Source organism: Labrus mixtus, chromosome 11, assembly GCF_963584025.1.
Source record: "Labrus mixtus chromosome 11, fLabMix1.1, whole genome shotgun sequence".
Lineage (NCBI taxonomy): Eukaryota > Metazoa > Chordata > Actinopteri > Labriformes > Labridae > Labrus > Labrus mixtus.
This window is the reverse complement of record NC_083622.1, coordinates 3,495,000-3,515,870: the sequence shown is the minus strand read 5'-3', so window position 1 is coordinate 3,515,870 and position 20,871 is coordinate 3,495,000. Positions and strand designations below refer to the sequence as shown.

The following is a 20,871-nucleotide window of genomic DNA, read 5'->3' as shown; positions in this document are numbered from 1 at the left end:
AGAAGCGGATTCATGTACTGAGGTATAAAAAGTGCAGCAGATTCACAGCACACGTACACAAACTGTGTGTTAGCATTTCAAATAGCCATATATTACTCACTGTTATCATTTAAAACACAACTTGTAATTTGAACACACACCAATATTTATGCTTAGATTTTATGCTGTCCTGATATGTAATGTGAAAGATCAAGCTTTGTTCATAGGCAGCATGAAACATGGACGTAGTGTTAGTGACACCAGGGGCGTGTCCAGACTTTTTGGACTGGTCGGGGCACTGACTTGTGCAGGGGTGGCCTGAAGGGCATTTATTTACCCCTTTATGTCTGCACTAATCACGTCGACTTTTAAGTTACACAGGATTATGGCAACATATACAGTACATATTCTCAACTTAATTCTTCAAGGGAAAAAAATGTACGTCCAATGTACAGATTTAAAAAAACAAAAACAAACGACTGCACAATTAAAACTATGAGCAGACTTAGTGGTGGATTTCAATGTAAGGGCCACATCTGGCAAGGCAGATGGCCAATCATAGCTAAGAAATCTGGGGTGTGCACCTTGGGTGGCCTATAATATTTCAAGGGGGTCCATGCCACCCCTGGCCACCCCTCTGAAAACGGCCCTGAGTGACATCACCCAAGAGGTGATCTGAAGCTACACGATGGCGGTCACCAAATTGGAACCGCTGCCTTTAACTATCTTTCGATTAGTCTAGTAAGAGACAAAGAGATGGCCTCGCGCATTCTGGCAAAAAAAGCTTCAATGCACACACCCGGCAGTCATATCAGTCTGCCTCTAATTATGCAAAACTCTTACACCTTAATAAAATCAAAATGGACGAGTGTAGAAATTAAGACAGAATGGACAAGTCATGAAAAAAACTCTTCTCTCTGCGGTACACACAAAGTAAGAAATGAGCTTTTCAGAACCTAACTGTTTTAGTACCAGGCTGTAAAAATGTTTATTGATGCTGTAAAAATTGACGTTGTAACATGGGTGTCAATGAGACTTTTTGGCTTTTCGAGTCGAACTACAAGTGCACTTTTTTTGCCCTGCTATGTTGATTTTCTTTTTTTTTTTAACATCGGTTGCTGATCGGCTGTGTTCCTGTGGTTCTCTTCTCAATGCTAAACCTCCTGACTCCATCTCCTGTGCAGTCAAAAATGTTGCCTTGATTCTTACTCTTTCAGGACATCACACCTTTTTTTTTTTTGAGCCAATCATGGTCTAGTTTGCAACAAACACAAGCAAGTGTGTCGGACACATAGTATACGTTTTAAAATTATTCGCTTTTATTGTGTCAAATCTGTCTCTCAACCCAGTGCAATTTCCAGAGCGCCGTGCTGTGCCCGAAAGCGTCGAACGTGCTCATATATATTTGGTGAACGGTGAATTGAACGAGTACATTTACAACTCATAAACAAGAACGGGATTGTAGTTCATTCTGGAGACAGTGAACGACTGCTCACGGCCCAAAGTGCTGATAGTTGCCGATCACTGTGAGAAGAAGTCCGATATGCGGCACCCAGCATACGATCGGCATGGCTCCGTTATGCTTTTCAAAGTAAAAGCCCAATCTGTTTTTTAATGACGAGACCATCCCCGTTTCACTCAATGCTTTTATTCAGAACCTTTTTTTGCGGGACAGTTACTTCGTGATCTAGTCACTTGCCGGTGATTAAACTCTCTCCTTGGGTCACTGCAGAAAGTTTGTATTTTGCCATGAAGTTTTGTCCTTATATATTTTTGTGGAGAGCTTCTTGACAGTAGGGTCGAAGCCACATAATTACTGTGTGAGACAGCTTTGAGACAGAGGCCTGGGATTTTTATAGTAGCACTAATAACTGGAGGATGAATTTAGTTTAGTGGGAAAAGTGCTTTGACTGCAGTCGTCCTCTCCACTAAACTCTTTGATTTGATTATATCATCGGAAACTGCACTTGTGTGCACACGTAAAGAGGTTAAAATGCATCAGAATGCAGGAATAGACATCGACTCTGTCAATCATTTATTTAGGGGACCTCCCACTTTTTGTTATACTTTTGATGCCCATGTACACAAGGACATACCTCTCGTACATCTTAAAGACAGGTGAGAGAGAAAACAAATAATTAAATAATACAAAAATAAATACATTTAGTTAAAATTCATCAAGTTCGACTTAAAGGCCACATTTGATGCTCAAACACGTCACCATGTTTTTCTAACACTAACATGTGTCACTAGCCGGTCTAAAATACCCCCCAATGATGAGATTGTCTTGCCTGCTCCACTTTTCAGAAAATGTGTGCTCAAAGAGGCCGTTTGGAGATTTTCCCTTCATGACATCACAAAGGGCAGTAACCCCTCCCACAGACAGGGGACACTCCCACAGATAGGTGAGTTTGCCTTCTCACCAGAAACTATTGTGCATGGTGTAAGAAAGCCCGAACCACCGAAGCCCTTCCAGAGAGGGGGCGTGGTCAGACACCGCTCATTTACATATTTAAAGGTACAGACACAGAAACAGCCTGTTCTGAGCAGGGCTGAAATAGAGGGGTTTATAGGCATGATCAAATACAGGATCAGAGGGGATTTAGAACAAGACACTTCACAGATATGTTAAGAGGAGCTCTGAGACTTATTGAAACTAGTTGAAAAGGAGGATAATGTGTCATCTTTGATTCTCAAAATCAAACTTTGTTTTAAAACTTTGCTCTTCACATTTGACCTTAAAGATGCTGTTCTTTTTCTTCAGCACGGCCCTTATAATTTAGATTCACTTAAGTTTCTGATAATAATAATAATACATTCATTTTATTTAGCGCTTTTCTAAATACTCAAAAACGCTTTACAGTTGAGTTCATACTTTATTTAGCTTTTCTTAACAAGTAAAAGTTACAGCACTATATAGTTTGAGTATGTTTCCATTTTTAGAGACATGCTCGTTGCTACTTTACAAAGACTCAAGACACAAGACAGGATGAACAGGAGATCTTTTGCAGCTTCTGTGAGACTATAGCCGTTGGCTGATTTTAGAATATTATGCTGCTGGTGGAAAAAAAGGATAGAGCTGCATTTATGTCCATATCAGCTCTGTGTTCCCCTGTGGGAGCTCATGTGAGCAGTGAACCTGCACAGTTGCAGTGAGTAAGAGCACAGCGGGGCAGGCGGAGGCTCGGATGAGAGGGTTAAAGGAGCTGTTTAAAGCCGTCTGCTGGAGAAGCTTCAAAGAATGACGCAGCAAAATAGACAATTTCCAAATGACTGAAAGTGCTACGGCTCTTTTCTCTGCAATGCAAAAAAAAAAGTATTTAAATATATCTGCTGCTCACAGTGGTGCTGCATTATCTGCCCGCTTTTTACCTCAGATACTCCAATTACCTGAGACTGAGGCATCTCCATGTGGAGTCATAAGAGTGCCATAAAAGGATAAATCATTAAGGAATAGATAAGACTTGTTGTTTATAAGTATTAAATACAACTACAGGAATGTAAAAATAAGGGTATCACTTTAAATTAAGGTCACAATATTCACTCTTAACTAGTTGCTTATTAGCATGCTAGTTGATTATTAGTCATTATTAAGTGCTTATTGTGTTCTACATGACCATAGTCTATAGTTTATAGGTCATTAACAAGAGTTTGCCCCCAATACCCTTCTCAGTACTTGATAGTAAGTTACAGAGCATGGGAGATGAAATAAGTATAATATGGGATCATCGAAGACTAAAACATTCCTATTTTAGTCTTTAAACGTTGTTTCCTTTTATGGCGCCACCATCCATCCTGTTCCATACTGTGACAGGATGAGTGTTTGAAAACTCCAGTGTTAAATGCTGTGAATCATCAGTGGGATACTTTCCATCAGTGGACTGACTCACAGGGCCCACCCTGCCATGTTGTGTTTAATGGTGTCATATCAGAGGAAAGATGGCTTTACTGTAGCTTTAAAACATTTACCCTGAGGTGGGCTTCCAGTTAATTGCTTGATATCCAACGAAATCCACTGATGGCTCCAGTGTTGCAGCCTTAGTGGCTGGGGAAGCTTTTTCCAGATAATGTGACCTTGTACAGAGAAATATTCCTGTAAAACGTGCACACTTCCTATAAGGTTTCTGAATAAAGTGAATAAGGTAATTACTGTTTCCAAGGCTAATCAACAGCTAACTGCACCTTCATCAGACCCATATCAATCATTCTCCTAACAGCTGAGTTGGACAAAATGTCCCCACGGGTTCCGTATGACTCGGAAATACTTTCACATGAGTTTGCATATTTCCGCTGTATCGATCTGAGAGCGGGTGGAATAAAAACAGATAGGATGTCTTTGACGATCGATATCCGTGTTAATGTTGAGGCCTAATCTAAGGATGGCAACATCCTAAATCAATCTAACTCGGATTCTTCCCGAGCAGTGAACTTCTTCCCTCGCTGTCCTCAGATACCCTGATGATAAAAGGGAATCATATTTTCATGCAGCATGTTAGAGCCAGACCGCTTTCTCTGCAAATTGCATAAAAAATAATGGAAAAAAAGAAAGAAAATCAGTGCTAGACGAGAGGAGGACATTTCCACAAAGCCTGCCCATTTACATCTGAGTGCCCTCTAGTGGCAGAGGAGGAGAACTACACACACACAAAAGCACACAGGAATCATTTATCTCAGTGGGGCTGACAGCTCTGAAATGATAAGAAGGAGAGCTGGAGGAAAAATATTGATTCATCTGGCAGTATTCAAATGAAAAAGCAAAATAAGGGGAGAGGTTGAATCACGGCAGATTAGACATACGATGCAAACACGTTCCGCCTGCTTTACTCATGTGTGGTGAAGGGCGGGGACGAGAATAAACCATAATCAATCTGTTCAAAGATTTATTTGTATTTGTATTATTTAAAATAAGGAGGGATGCGACATCGGGGGAACATTCTGAGGGAGAAACACTTTTGTTTTGTGCGCGTCTACAACTAATTCAAAGAAATCGACAGAATTACAAAGACAAACAGTTTTTTCCCTGGGACAACTCAGATCCAACATTAATGCGTCTGTGCAGGCACGGCGCTTAGAGCACTCAAACAATTCAGTCATGCATCAAAGTGACTTTCATCCTACAACCTGTTTAAAGTCCCTCCTTTCATATAAAAAAGGCACAGATTTTTACCAGAGCGTTAAAAGTCGGGGAATAAAATATGGAAAAGGGAACAGGCTCAACATATGTATATAATAAAATGGCACTATACGAGTTAGAGAGGGATGAGATTGCATTGATCCTATAGAGGCTTAACAGCTTCCACCAGTTTTTCTTAATAGGTAGATTATTTTTTAATTACATTGAAAAACCCCGGCTACCGACTTTAAGGCACAGGCGGATTATGACACAGTGAGCCCACAGACACGAAACGTTAAAGCTCCCCCCAGCCCGGTGAAAAGATGACAGTGTGTTCAAAACATTTGGTGTCTTTGCTCATCTTTGTGGTGCTTTTGCATTTCTTTGTTGATGATTTGTGTCCTCTGGATTGAGTCTGTTATCTCTCTGGAGCTGTTCGTGCTCTCTGATCATCTTTAGTTTTGCCCTCTATTTGTAGTCGTGTATGATTTTCCCACATGATGGTTTGACAGTCAGATTAAGCCAAAGCTTTGGTAGGGTGGCTGCAAACACAAAATACTTTTAAAAGACCCAAACGAAGAAATATTTATACATTTAGGCACCACATTGCCTTCAGTTCTTTTAGGTTTTCATGTGGGATTCAAAAGGTTTGAGTGCAATTGTTGCAAGTTGAAAAAAAAAAGGTTTTCGCATATCTTGCAAGTCATCTCATTAACATTGTTTCCCCCATCTAACTATTCCCTGTATTTTTCATCTTCAAACCATATCCCCTTGGATGTATTTCCCCTATCTTCTTCCTTTTCTCTCTTCTGTTTGTAGAATGTGTATATAATACCAGCGCCCTAAATGCTTCTGCGATTGTGAATTGTCACATAAAAGAAGCAAATTCACAAAGTTCATCGACACTTTAAAATACTCTTACTCGATATGTCTCTCTCTGTAAATCTGCTGTCTAAAATGTAGAAGCTCCCACTCGTAATGATGAGAATCTAATTACTTTTGAAGGATCTGCAGGGACGCCGTCTGGTCCAGGACTCCTCTGCGCCCTTGTCCTGAACCAGGTCGGCTCTTAAAGTAATCCATTCATGTTTTAATGGACACACAGTGATGTAGAATCATCTAATCTAAAGTTAAAGTACTTACAGGTGACGTATTTACAAAGACATGTTAAGAAACAAAGTGTTGAACAAGCTTCAGAATCATCCTCACTTCTTTATATGCAGCTCGGTTGTGTGTTTCACAAACATGCAATTCATTTCTGTTGTACATTTGCAGAAAAAAAGGATAAAGGTGGATATGTTCAGAGTTCAGTAAGCTGCCCCACAGCTACTGGTACCAGAGAAAAAACAAATAAAACCCATTTTTAAAAACACAGTTTTCTTACATCCAGCCTTAAAACATTTCTCTGCTCAACTGAGGGCTAGTTAGAAAAGGTTTTGCGTGCGTGTGCTTCACTAAAAAACAAAATAGAACAGAAAAAAGGTTTTGTCTGCATCGCTCTGATTTCTTTTTAAAAATGTTCCTGTAAAACGTTTTGGGGAAAATTGTTTTGCAAGGCTCATTTAGATCTCAGGACATGAAAAAATAAATGAAAACGAACGATGATTCATCATTTCAATTGCTCACCTTTCAGCCCCCCTTGCATTAAAGTGCATTAGTGATAAGCACAGGTGCAAAAACATTTTAGACCAGTGAGAAAAACAGAATGAATACTTGCTTTCCATTATTCAAGGCTTTAGTACTTTTGCTGGACAGGGGACACAAATCTTGACATGTAGATGAACAAAGTCTTATATTATGGAAATGCTCATTGTTACAATAATACTGCACTGATTAGAAAATCTACGACACCACATAGTGCTGACACACTGTCACACAAGAACACAGTCTATTGTATTTGAGTCAAACAAAGACTGTTAAAAAAGCAACTATAAATATAGATGTCAGGCCTCTACAAAGAATGAACTCATTAGTTTATATGCTTTTGATATTGACAACAGTTTGACTCTCGCACATGCACAAAACTCCTGAAATGGTCAGGGTGAGCTGCATTTTGACGCCTGAACATCCACTGTGAAGGAGGGCATGGGTGATGATGTTTATATCACACAACCATCGCATGACAGGTGTGATTGTCAAACATGTAATAAATCTGCTTCATACTCTTCTCTGCAAGCGTGTTTTTTTTTTTTTCAATCATATATTGATACTTTCAATGTCCAAACCAGAGGTGCTGCTTGGCAACAGTCAAGCAGACAACTGCTTTGGGGCGCCTGGCCAATAGAGGGCCCCGCCATGAGCAGTGGCATGAGCAGCGTTCCAATATTCCTGTGAAACTTAAAGTCGCTGGTGTCAGGTTATTATTTATCATAATGTTGATGAATGCTGGTTGGAGGGCACAGAGTGAATTTTGCTTGTTAGGGTCCCAACAGACTCGTTGGTCCAAACGCTCGTATAGGTATAAACTGTCTTTATAGAGTCAGCAGTTTTTTTTTTTTTTTTACAACATGGCTTGCCTCCTAGACCCCGACACTGACACACACTCCGGTCTGAGAGGGGAAACTTTCGCTTTGAAGGACAAACTCAGGAAGGTTTCAGGAAATCTTCAGGAGAGCATGTGTGGAAAAACAATCTAAGTTAAAATAGAAACTACAAATAAATATGGATGCAAGGCTCTACAAAGAATTAAGTCATGCATCCATACGCTTGAAGATGTTTTTTTTTTGACAGCAACTGGTGGATTGAAATTCTTTCTTTAACTAGAGCTGATGTTGGGAGTATTTTCAAAATGAATGCATCTGAAATCTTTTTAGTAAAAAATAAAACAGAAAAATACCAACAAGCACAGAGGACAGCCTGTAAAAGAGATGATTGCTGCAGATCAATTTAAAACCGCCTCGTGGTGCTGATTCAGTGATGTCCTAAAGAGTACACGTCCTGTCTGTATCAGAAACCAAATAAAAAACCACAGAAGAGCATAGCACAGGAAATGCTCAACACATGACACTGTAACCAAACCTTCTGACTGCAGCCACACCGACTCTGTTACAGTATGATACTAAGACTAAATATGATAGCAATATCGCATGTCTAAAAATACAACCCTGATTCCAGAAAATGTTGGGACGTCGAATAAAATGTGAAAAAAGAAACAGAGTGTGAGGATTTGCAAAACTTTGAAGTCTAATACTTGACTGAAAATAGCACAAAAACATGTCACAACTGAGAAAATGTAACGCTTTAGGAAAAATCCATTTTCAATTTGATTGAAAATGTCATATGTTGCCTATTTGCTGATTTCAATCAAATGTTGGGTTTTAATCTATACTTCAGGCCCACCTGATGTTTTTACCGGGCTCTTGCTGTGCCTTTCGGGAGCGCTTGCATTAAGCGTTTTGCGCGCTGAGAAGAAAAGCGCTGCACGTCTGTCCTGTTGCTGTATGACCGAGCTGCATGTTTTTTTAAAAATTTTTATTTAGATCATCAGACATAGGAGCGAGGAGGATTTGGGTACAATGCCACGATCTGCAGATGGCAAAACTAAAGGGAACATGATACATTTGGAAAAGTGCGCCGCACAAGTAAACAGAGCCATTCTGAAATTTTTTTTTTTATTTGAGCGCTCGGAGCGGCTGCAGAAAAAAAAAAGGCAGAGCGCTCGGGGGGGGGGGGTGAAAGACGCTGGGTGCTGCGCTTTTACTCCAGGCGACCGCTTTCTGCTGCAACTGTTCTCTCCTCATTGAAAACAAATTTAAAAAGACGCTGATGTTGCAGAAAAATAACACTAGGTGGACACGGGGCCTTACTCAACGTCCCAACTGTTTAGGAATTTGGGTTGTCCTCTAGTGAGTCTAAACACAAAGAGCAAACATGATTAGCAAAAAAACACACGTTTGTTGCTTATTTGGAGCTACTGTAACTCAGGCTGCATATGAACGATGTTGTGCTTTCACTGAACACTGAGGCTTTGTGGTTGTGTGTTCTGCAGAGTATCTGAACTCCTCTTTTCTTGACTGCATTTGAGAGAGGCGATTGTGAGAAAAGCCAGTATAACGAATGCTTCAATCAAGTGTTGAAGAGGCTGCAGTACCATCGACTCTATGTGTGCGCTGCAGCTGTAATGCAAAAGGAGCGTGTGACGCAGGCCCACAGGCACTATTTGATCAAGTTAGAATGAATCACTCAATAGCGTTAAAAAGGGGGCTTATTGATGTCGTCAGCCCAGAGCCCTTATTCTCCGAGTTACACGGAAAATCACTGACTCTGCGGTGACATAACATGTGAACATCAGCGTGTCAGGATGAGCCACGATCACATAATTCTGCTTCTTTCAAAAGTCTTTATGTGCAAATACTTCTCATTCTTGCATGAGGAAGAAGTGGGATCCGGGGGTTTCCACGCTGGCTGCTGCTAAAGTGATGTCTGTAAGTCCTGCTCCCCTTTTTTTTCCTCCTGAGTTCAGCACCCCGGACTCGGGTTCAGTCCAACTTTTGGCACACTTGCAAAACTCTGCGGTTGAAGTCGTCGGGCTGGTCGGCGTACACATAGTGTCCGGCTCCACGGATCGTCTGCAGAACAGGAGACGGAGAAACAGGAAGGGAAGTGGGTGATTAAACCAGGAGGCAATAGACAAAGAGAGGCCATAAAGAGAGAGTATAGATTTTCTCCTGTCTCCTTTCTTTACTGCTTTTTTTTTTTTTTTTTAAAACAAAGTTGGAGAGAAAAGTTTCATTTGAATAAATCTCTTCAACTATTGTGCTATCATAGATCAGGCTGGAGCACGTCTCCAATATGAACTGAATCCTGCAGCTGCTAGAGGATCGTGTTAGTATAATACTTTTTTTTTTTAAATCACTGTTTCCCCTAGAAATTCATCGTTAAGGTGGCTGGCTGAACAACATGCACCCTCCACTTTAACAACAGTCGTAGAAGAAAAACCTGAACGTAACTGCGTCTCTATGTCCAACCGCTCTGTTCAGACTAACCCCCAGTGATCAACAGGTTCAATCACTGTAAAAAGGAAGTGAATTCAATCTTTTAAAATGTATGTTTACTGGAGGGCACCGGTAGCCGAGTGGTTAGTGTGTGCGCCCCATGTACGAATGTATGAATGCTAAAGTCCTACAAGCCGGTAACCCGGGTTTGAACAAGACCTGTTGCTCGTTTTCGCATGTCATTCCCCCACTCTCTCTCTGCCCTGATTTCTGACTCTATCCGTTGTCCTATCTCTCAAATCAAGGCATAAAAAGCCCCAAAATACAATTTTACGCAAGTTTTTTTTTGTAGGCTTTTTACACAAACACAAAACTTGTAGTAAGAAATACTTTATTAATGCTGCGAGGGGAAATTGAATTTTACACTGTGTTTTTGAACACGCTACACACACAAGCTGAAATACACAGACATGCACAAACAGGATCCTGTGGACGTGCGCCAATGGAGAGATACCCACAGCTCCGGTGCAGATACAGGTATCACAAATGTCTCTACTACAGCCTCAAATGTGAAACGAGTACAGGCAAGTTTGCCAGGTTCTGTAAGTCATTAGCACCCCATAGGGCCTCTGTACATACGGCCTGTGTGGGACCGAACCACGAGGCCAACTGGCACCCAAAGCTGGGCATATATTTTGACGTGAAAGTTAAAAAAAAGATCAAGCTAGAATAAAATATGGTGTATAAGATAACGCCTGAAATGTATGCAACAGTTACCTACTACACTACCCGCCATGTTGAATGTATTGAGGGCTGCTGCCGCCAACACGACTTTAAGAGCGTTGAAGAACTGATTCCAGGGGGGGGGGGGGATAAAATGAAGGGAGATTATCAGGTTTGCCAGGTGTTTCGAGCCTAAAGTCAGAGTTTTCTGTTTCACGGTTGGAATTAAAATGTTAAGTTTGTAATGCCACAGAGAGAAGCCTTGCAGTCACAGTAATACAAACGAAGCAGCCCATGTAAACCATTCCCACACCCCAGACTCAAGTCTTTTTTACACTGCCGGTTTTATGACATAAAACACTGAGAATAACACAGATCTGTCATAGGTATTTATCAAATAAAAGAATCATATTGAAACATGAATTTGACTTCGATATGACCAAATACTAAAGTCATTACCACGTATTTTTCATTAAGTAGTACCAGTGTCCAAAAATGGTTCCTTCTTGCGCTGAAGAAGCGTCAAACGACCCGCTCGATGCCCCCCTTTTCTGTGAACGAGCTCAGACGTGAGGCAGAAAGCTTGAGTTAAAGCGACAACCGGTGACTTTTCCACCCAAAACTGTCCTTTCAAAGTCTGATTTAAAAGCACAACTTGGGCTGTCATTAAAAGATCAGTCCACTGCGTTGAATGTGTGGAAAACATGTGTCTTACAGGCACAAGTGACGGACAGGTAAAGAAGCGTTTTAGGGTTAGATTCAGCCCTAAGAAATACAAAATACAGAACCTACTATGATCTCCACTTGGGAGCTGGGCCTCATCTCTTTGATGGTGCTGCCTGAGTTGCTGTCTATGCTGGAGCGCGAGCCGTAGATGATGGCGAGGGGGATGTCTGGATGAAGCTTGTCCATCCTCTGCAGCATCGGCCTTTTGGCCCAGCCGTAGGGGACGCACATATTCTTAAAAGCTGTTTCCCCACTGTAACAGAGGAACAACAAGGTCAAAGAAGAAGACAATTCAGGGGACAGTTTGACCTCTCAAATAACAGCCATGAATGTAATCAACTAAATCATTATAACAAATATGAACCCAATCAGCAGTCAGGAAGCTGGACAGGGAATCAGAGACTGACCTGGGGGTTTGCACGTTCAGGTGGTAGATGTACTCAGATACAGTGTTATCAGTGAACATGGAGGCGAACTTCTTCTTGAAGTCGGGTCTCAGAGTCTGAACCAGGGTGGGACCTGCAGAGAGGAGAGATGCTCTGATGTCAACGCCAAGACTGGAGCCATAAACGTCAAGGTCAAGGTCAAGGTTTCTTTATTCGTCTCCCTAGGAAGAAATTTGTCTAGGATGCTGGGAAATTGCTGCATGGACAATACATCGAAGACAACATAAAAACAGTAATTACAAATGTGCAAAAAAACATCTAACTTCATGTTGTCACCCAGGAGAAGGAGAATGATGATAATTTGCCTTAACATAGAAAATGTGAATGGGCCGAGGTCGAGGGGCACAAAAGGAATCACCAGTAATCATTCTCAATGCAGAGTGATAGGCGGAGTCTTACCGAGCGGTCCGACCAATCTCAGGCCAGCCAGGGGGTTGAAGGGACTGAACATGGCCCCCAGGGCTTTGATCCACACGGGGATGGGACGGTCGGCCTCTTCTGTGTCGGGTCGCTGAGGGAATCCCCAGGGCTCCACCAGCAGTATGAGCTTAACTCTGTGAAGCCAGAAACAAATCAAAAATAAATCAATAAATACAAATTCACCTCCTATCTGATTTATTCAAGTGAAACGGAATACACTGACACACAAACATGACTCAACATTATTACTTTAAATGCGTTTTGCCTTGAAACACTTTTTATGGTTGAGAAAAAAACATTCATCTTAAAAAAAAACAGAGAGAAATGACATGTTGTTTGACACAGTGTTATGTTTGCCACTTTTTCTCTCTAGAGGACTGAATTTCCATCAGATGTTTGTGGTTTTTAAGGACACAGCAGCACATGCTGACGGCCTGCCAGAACAACAAGAACAACAAGTAAGGTGTTTTACCTGCTTTTTGTAACATAGCAATGAGTAAGGTGTTTTTACCTGCTTCTTGTAAAGTGTCTCGAGATAACACTTGTTATGAGTTGACGCTATACAAATAAAAATTGATTGATTGATTGATTGATGCTCCACAGGCACGACTGTCACAGTCGCCGTCTTCACATGTCCTTCTGAGAATTTCTCTAAACTTCAGGAGTTGCTGGTTCACACACGCACCTCAGAGCTGGACACTTTCCCTGTCGGATGGGAGGGGGGCGGAGCCTCCATGATGTAAAAAGAACGACACAGAAATGGTGGACAGAGCAACAGAGTCCGATGCTATAATGACAATTTCTGACTCTATATCAATGCTGCGTGTAGTTTGACAAATATTCATGCGTTCAGAGGAACGTACTGGTAAACAGAAATCATGATGAAGCCCGCCTGCTCGCTCATGGCTTATTTTCCTGAACAGAACTTGTACATTTCCTGCTGTGTTCTCACATAGACTCCATAGACGTTATGCAGGTAAATAACCAGGTAAAGTCAGGTTCAAATATGTGGCTATCAGTGTTCACACCTGCAGCTCAACCCGATTATTTCAGGAAGCTTTGGAGAGTTTTGTGTGTCTGTGAAAGTACCGTTTTCTCTTTCACAGAGACGAATGTGTCCCACATGAAACTGTTACGTGCCGTAGTTTTGTGTGTTTGTTCTCTCTCTCTCCTGTGTGTGTGTGCTCCCCAGGTGTTGCTCCTCAGCCTCAGAGTGCCCAGCCACACCTGTGGCTAATTACTAATCAGGGGCAAACTATAAAGAGCAGGAGAGAGGCGGCTGCCAGTTGCCAGTGGGTCGTTGGGCAGAGTGTGTCTTTGACTAGAAATTTAGTGTGATCCTTCTGTGTAAGCTCTGTGTTCTGATTAAGACCTTATTGTTCATATCTTTAGTGTTAGTTTTGAATTGGCTTCTCTTTTGTTTTGTGTCTTTTAGAAGAAGCTTATTTTGTGTTGCACATTTTGATTTAGTGTGTTAATAAATCATTTTAAACTTTGCTTATATGTAGTTCCTATTTCTTTTCCCTGAGTTTTAATTTATTGTTACTCCCCTCATCCCCTAGCCATCTTGGGGAACGTAACAGAAACCAATATACAAACCATATATACAATATACATCTGATTCACATCATTCATTCATTGACCATATTCAGTAGTTTGCTGCAATTTGTTTTTCCAAGGGTGGTGAAGGGATGACCCTCCCTGCTCCCTACTCTTGTCTGTAATTGGCTAATACACATTCACTAAATATGCACATGTTGTCTTAAATGTCCCTGTTAATATCAGATGTTTTTTATCCTCTGCTGGACAGAACACTTAAAAACAAAAATTTGGGGGGAACAAATAAGAGTATACCCACTTCTTTAGGCAGCACTACACAACTGATTCCTACCATCATTATTTCAGCCAAAGACTGCTTTTGGAGTGTAAACGTCCCCAAACTGGAACCATGGCACAACATGAAGCAGAATTTGGATAGATAGATGCAAAACCAGTAAATTCACATTTTCTATGTTGAGGCAAATTATCGTCATTCTCCTTCTCCTGGGTGACAACATGAAACAGTCCACACGCTGTGCTGACTGCATCACACTGGCTGATATTAAACACAGAACCCAATGATTTTCACCCCCAGAATTATGTAATCTGCCATGCTGAATAATAAACGTTCCCCTCTGGCCACAACATGAACAACGAGCACGGCTCAGCTAAAAGACGGACACACAGTATGTCTCTGATTAACAGCATGCCGTGTTTAAACTTAAAGGCCCGTTGGAACAATGAGATAACAATAATGGGACAAGAGTTTTTTTTTTTAGAATTAGTGATGAAGGAGGCCGATAAGGTATTGAGGACATTTTATCGGACGTCCTTTGGCGAGAGTTGGGCGCCCGCTGGAAGCTCAAAGCTGGAGACGCAGCAGCAGGAGATGTTTGAGGAGAGATAGCGTGGTGGGAGGTGGGAGGAGAGAGGCTTTGAGGACACAGCTGTTATCACACGCTGCCTGCACCTTACAGGCACACTGCTGCAGCTGCATCCTGCACACACGCTGGCATAAAATCATTTTGACATAAAGTCATGCTAACACTTACAGGGGACAATCATTATTCAAAACACCATGACACAAAGAGAGTTCTTTTGTTTTTTTGAGTAACGGCTAAAGAATAACTCCGGCTCATTACAACTCTTTACAAAACAATCTCCATTCATGGTTCACTTACTCTCAGTGCAAGATTTGCACCTTACTGAATGTTCTTCCTCAGCACATTAAGCCTGCAGTCATGTAGTTTTTGCCACATGGGGGATGCAGAAACCGGTTTTTAACACAATATTGACATATTGTCATTTAAATTTTGAAGCTGTTTGCAAACGTATGCTCATTAATGCAAAGTTTTTTTTTCTGTCCAACGGATGAATTAAAGCTGTATCTGGCTCTCTTTTATTTTCTCTTTAAAAATGTGTTTTTGTTTGCCTTATTTGGACAGGACAGCGGAGTAGGAAACCAAAGAAAGAGATTGGAGAATGACATGCGGGTAAGGACTCAAAACTAGGCCACCTACTTGGAGAACCACATCCTTCATACACGGGGTGCGACCTAACCGCCAGGCCATCTGCGCCCGAGTGTTGACTCTTTGTTTGCTCTTTTGTTATGGACACCACCAACCTGTGGCGGACACATTTGTTTCTTCTTCTTCTTCTTCTTCTTTCTTTGTTTGCTCAGGAATTATGTTTTAAACATGTACATGATTGCCACCAACTTGAATCTGAACTGATATATTCTAATTTGAATTCTTTAAAAAAAACGAACTGCCATCATGTATGACCACTACATCTCTTTTAAACATGCTCTGCACTCCTGAAATGAAACCAAATGATCTGGCTGAGATGCATGTTTGAATGCAAACCTACACGACTTTTTCCTGTCTGCAAGACGTTGTGGTGAGCCGACGTATGAACGCAGCTGATATTATTCACGGAAATTCCTGAAAAGTCACAGGGGGGAGGATGTTTATATTCTGTTTTATTTGGTTTTACATTTTGTTGAGTTGTCTGATTTTTTAAATTTGCTTTCATTTATGTTTTATGGTGATTTTGTCCTTGTGTTTCTTGTCTTCTTTGTGCTCCTGCTGCAATGCAAATCTCCCCCTGTGGGTCAATAAAGAATCTGAATCTGGAAGCAGCGACCGGTGGACCTGCATTACATTCTCTTTTCTTCTTCAAGCTTCATTCTCTTTTCGTCCGGACTGCATGTTCTTTTCTGCACGTTTGTTGGTACTTGCGTTACAATACTGCACTGATATAAAGGCAAACATCGGCGTCATCGCGTCGTACTCTGTTGATTCGTCGGCCAACTTGAATATGTTGTAAACGTGACGCTGAAGCTGCGTCTCAATTCAGGGGCTGCATATTTCAAAGGGCACATTTGCAGCATGTTGAGGCCTGCTCAATTCAAAGGCTCCTTCAAATGTGTCCGACACTTTTCCTGTTCAGGATCTAGCTGGTACATTCTCCGTCACCCAACATACCCTGAGATTCATTGTGAGCCGGCTCAAATGAAATGGGGGACTTTCAAGTGGCTGGTGATTACACCTTTCCAATGTAAGTAACTGGCTAGCGGTAAAAACATTCCTTTGCAGCCGTTTGGCGCTTGGTACAACAGCTCCACGATCAGCACCTAACAATAATAAAAACCCATCACATCCATAAACTGTAAGGAAAGACAAAGTGCATAATGTGCACATACCTGTGTGGATATTTGATAGAGTACGACACGGCCAGGTATCCGCCCAGGTTGTGCCCCAGCAGTATCATGGACCCCAGACCCGTTTTAGCCCGCCACTGCTCTATAGACTCCACAAACTGCTCCTCTGCCTCCTGGCTGTCTGTCGAGAACTGAGGCCTGCTGCTCTGTCCGAAGCCCAGCAGGTCCAGGGCGTAGACGGGTCCGCGCTGGGAGAGAGCGTCCAGGTTGTGAGCCCAAAGACCAACGCCCCCTCCAAACCCATGCAGCAGAACTATGGGGGTTCTGTGTTTGACATGGTCACTGCCTACAGTCAGGGTCCACAGCCGGTTAGTGTTTGAGACGGGGACAAACTGTTTGGAGAACGTGCCGTCGACATCTGAACAAAAAAAAGAGAAAGACAAGAAAATGGAGGAATGGAAAGTTCAATAAAGGAATGTCATCACAGTTTTGTGAAAGTCATTTTAGTTCTGTGATTAATTTTTTTTAATTTTTTTTATTTAACCTTTATTTAACCAGGAAAAAGTCTCATTGAGATTAAAAAAATCTCTTTTACAAGAGCGTCCTGGCCAAGACAGGCAGCAGCACAATTACAGGGTTTCAGACATAAAACACTTAACAACAATGAACATAAATACAGGAATCACAAAAACAACCAGTTCATCAGAATCTGTCGTCAGTCATGAGCAACAAAGCGATCAAAAAGGACAATACGAGTTAGCTAAAACATCTACAGTCAGATACTTCTGCCTCCAGATCATTTGTCATCAATCAATCATCAATTTGAGAGCTGAATGGAAAAAAATAATATATTTCAGCTTAGGGCCGAGGTTCGATTCCGAACCCACTGTCACAGCAACGAGGACTATAGCCTCCATACACGGCCGCGGGACATAACCCAATCTGGCACCCCTTGTTTAAGTTATTCCTAAATGTTCCATTTTAGTGTTTCCCTTTGGGCTGCATAGTAGTGCAATTAGCGCTGTGAGGAGGTCCGAATCCCAGTGGGACAGGAGCCTCTCTGTGCGGAGAATAGCCTTTTATAAATAAACTTGACTTGACTCAAAACCTCTCGTGTATTAGGAATTGTCTTGCAGATTTAAAAAAAAATAAATGGATGTGTTCAAAAAACCTGAACCTTTGATTATTAGTCAGGACAAATTGTTTCGTTTAAGTCAGTCATCTCTTTCTTCACGTCAGAGGCCTGAGAAACCTCATGATACTTTCTCTCTATGAGCTACAAAAGCAAACAAGACCATCAGGAAAAGAATTGATCATTTCTATTTAGTTGTTTTTCCTCTCTGAGACCGGTGCAGCGGGCAGCATGCCGCACAGACAGACTTTGTTTACAATTTTAAAAGCAAAGATTCACAGTGAGTGGGAAGCTTGAAGCAGGAGGACATTATCTAACCAAGAAAAGATGAACACATACGTACATTTATTATGACCTTACACTGGCTTTTACTTACTTGATTCCATGCCGTGTGAGTCTACGATTGCTATTTCTAATACAAATGTTTGAGACATATACACTCCTGAAAATGTGCACAGATTTGGGGCAGGCTGTCCCTGAAATCCTCCTGAGATGGTTGTTTACACGTACACCTCACAGCAGGAGGCTACTTCCTACTGCACTAATAAGAAATTAATATTTACCTACATCTATCTGTTGAACTCAGTGTTTGTTCTTATTATGGATCTTTATTTTTTTTTTAAAAAAGCTCCCACTTCCTGAACGTCACATGAGGAAAGTCAAAGTAATGGAAAGCTGATGCTTACATCGCAGCATCTTTATCTCTGCAGTCTGTAGCTGAATCTGAGAGGTGGGGCACCATGACGGCAGCCAGTTAGGGATCCAGCACCACCTGCACGGACAGACGAACCCGACATGAGCGTACTAAAATACAGAAAAGACATGGTGAGGCTGCAGATAGCTAGTATACCTCAGGGAGACATAAACAGAGTAATAAACCTGCATATGTTTCAAGTAAAAAGCTAATTAAACACTATCGTTTGGAGTGCTATGAGAGCATGGGATGACCTTTACATCAGCCTGATTCCTGATTGCAGAGACAGGCTTTGTTCATGCGGCGGGGTGTAGGGCAGTGGTTCCCCCTATTTTACCTTTGTATAAAACTGACGACCCCTGCCGACCCCCCTCCACATACAATTACAAAAAAGATGGAAAGGTAGTCTACTCCTTTTGAAATATCTTTATGTATATAACATTTTATTACGAATATATATATATATAACGAAATATAGGGTAAGAAAATATGCTTTATTTTAATGAATTTTATGTTGCGTTAAAATGAGGTTTTATGTTCTTCCACTTATTTCTCCTCACACAGTCTGTCCCTCTTCAACCAGCTCCGTCTCTCTCCCTCTCTGAGCAAACCTCACAAACCTCCTGAATCACAACAACAACAACAACACAGCTGCATGTATATTTCATTTTATTTAATTGAAAGGTAAGGTGCACATGTTGACCTTGTGCAGCTGGCTCTTAATAACAGTGACTGTGTGACATTTGGCTCATGTGGATTTGACTTTTTTTTTTGTTATTTGTTTACAGATAAAAAAAAATATTGAGATATATATCATGTATCGCCATTCAGCTAAAAAAAAAAAAAAAAAAAAAAGGCTTATATGATTTTTTTGGTTCATATCGCCCAGAGCCCACAGTAGCTCTGTGGTTCCCGACCTTTTTTTGGTTTGACCTCACAAAATTCTGGCGACCCCAAACATCCAAAATCACAAACAGCTTTCTGCTCAAATTATTTTGTGTTTCAATCATGTAATAGTTTTTTTTTTACTATGTTGCTTGTAAACATTAATTTAGGCTTGGATGACATTTCTGCACAATGGATGACGGACAGAGACTCTGCAAGTTCCTTGTTTTGTCATTGTCATAGTAGCCTGTTCAATATATGTTACAATGTATATTTGTACGTGAGGATGGTGAGAAACCAGACTTACTTTATTGTGGTGTCCACGTAGCCCCACACACTGCTGACCACACTGTCAGCACCAACAACAGACAGCAATCTCTGCACCGCCCTGCGCACAAATCAAACCGAAACACAAAAGAGAAGGTGGAAGAAGTTAAAGGGGGGCGAATGACTTTGACAGACAGAAACAAACACTGCTCTGTATTCCAGCTGTCAGTAGGCGGCACATGGAGCACATTGCTTTATAACATTTAGTAGTTTCTAACAGCAACAACATATCGGCACTAAACCATATCTTATCTGGACAATTATCTATGGAAGAAACTAGTTTAACCTTTCGAGTGTAATTTGACAAAAAAAAAAGTTATATTCCTGTGGAAGTATTTCGGTACAGAAAGTCTTTATGACAGCACATTTCTCTCACAGTGTCATGTAGAAAGGCGACATGGAAAGTACTTTATTTATCTAACTTCAGTGTAGTGTGCCTACTTCTTGGAAACTTGTCTACCGGTAACTTGTCTAATGTTTGACAACAACAATGCGCCTCTGTCATGCGGAGTTATCGACTCCTGAATCACACACGCTGACGTTATCATCATGACAATTGCTTTCTGACATTAATAGTCGCTTCCTTAATTGGACACACTTGTATCAAAAAAAAAAAAGGCGAGTGAGGTAGGATAGAGGATTTACTCACCCTCTGTTCCCCGTCGCCGCTTGCTCGGCCATACTGCAACGACACCTTTCAGAAACTACTCCAGTCACGTGGACTGACGGACTCTGACGTCATCGAAGGGGGCACTTCTGTTTTTTTGTTTTTTTTTATTTCAGTGTAGCTCAGTTGAGCGGTGCATCCATGAAGTTTCAGTCCCCGCCTGTCGCATCTAGTCTGAAACTCAAAAACAAGCGCACCCAGCTCCAGGACGAGATGAAATGCGGAAGTGGCTTTTTCTGTTAGGTATCTAAACATTGCTGCTCCCCAGTAGAGGAGAGAGCTTTGGTAAGTAGCCAATTAACAAGACTGCTATCTTTTTACAAATATATTGTGTGTAGCACCAGAAGACACAGGGTTATTTGGTTTGCGCTGACAGTTTCCGGTGTGCACTATAATGTTACATTGTAAACAAAACACCAGTACGAGAGTCATTACCAATGAGTCATTACCAATGTAACAAAACTCAAAATGTTTGCTTAAAAGAATCAAAGTGACTTCATTTATAACATTAAGATGAAAGACATAGTTAACTGTCGACGTTTGTATTTCATATTGTGTGACTTACTATTATTGCTAAGGTAAGTTTAGGAGCACATTTCAGCAGGAAGGTAATTCAAAGTAGCC

The 20,871-nt window shown here is 41.3% G+C and overlaps 1 protein-coding gene across 1 annotated transcript; it reads right to left on the bottom strand.

Annotated features, from left to right (window-relative positions):
• Positions 1-8,560: 8,560 nt before the first annotated feature.
• On the bottom strand, positions 8,561-20,367 carry abhd5a (abhydrolase domain containing 5a). The gene is made up of 9 exons (XM_061049604.1): positions 20,230-20,367; positions 19,561-19,641; positions 18,361-18,446; positions 16,585-16,960; positions 12,321-12,475; positions 11,883-11,994; positions 11,542-11,728; positions 9,492-9,660; positions 8,561-9,454 (listed from the first exon to the last, which is right to left on the bottom strand). Exons 1-8 carry the CDS (start codon positions 20,259-20,261, stop codon positions 9,571-9,573), a joined length of 1,119 nt encoding a protein of 372 aa, XP_060905587.1. The 5' UTR covers positions 20,262-20,367; the 3' UTR covers positions 8,561-9,454; positions 9,492-9,570.
• Between the last annotated feature and the right edge of the window lie 504 nt (positions 20,368-20,871).

Excerpts from the sequence above, each read along its gene's own strand:
- abhd5a (XM_061049604.1), bottom strand. The coding sequence starts at position 20,261 with ATGGCCGAGCAAGCGGCGACGGGGAACAGAGG. Across the intron at positions 11,729-11,882 it reads CTGAACGTGCAAACCCCCAG|TGGGGAAACAGCTTTTAAGA; the intron begins GTCAGTCTCTGA and ends CCTCTGTTACAG. Across the intron at positions 9,661-11,541 it reads GCTCCCAAGTGGAGATCATA|ACGATCCGTGGAGCCGGACA; the intron begins GTAGGTTCTGTA and ends CCTGTTCTGCAG.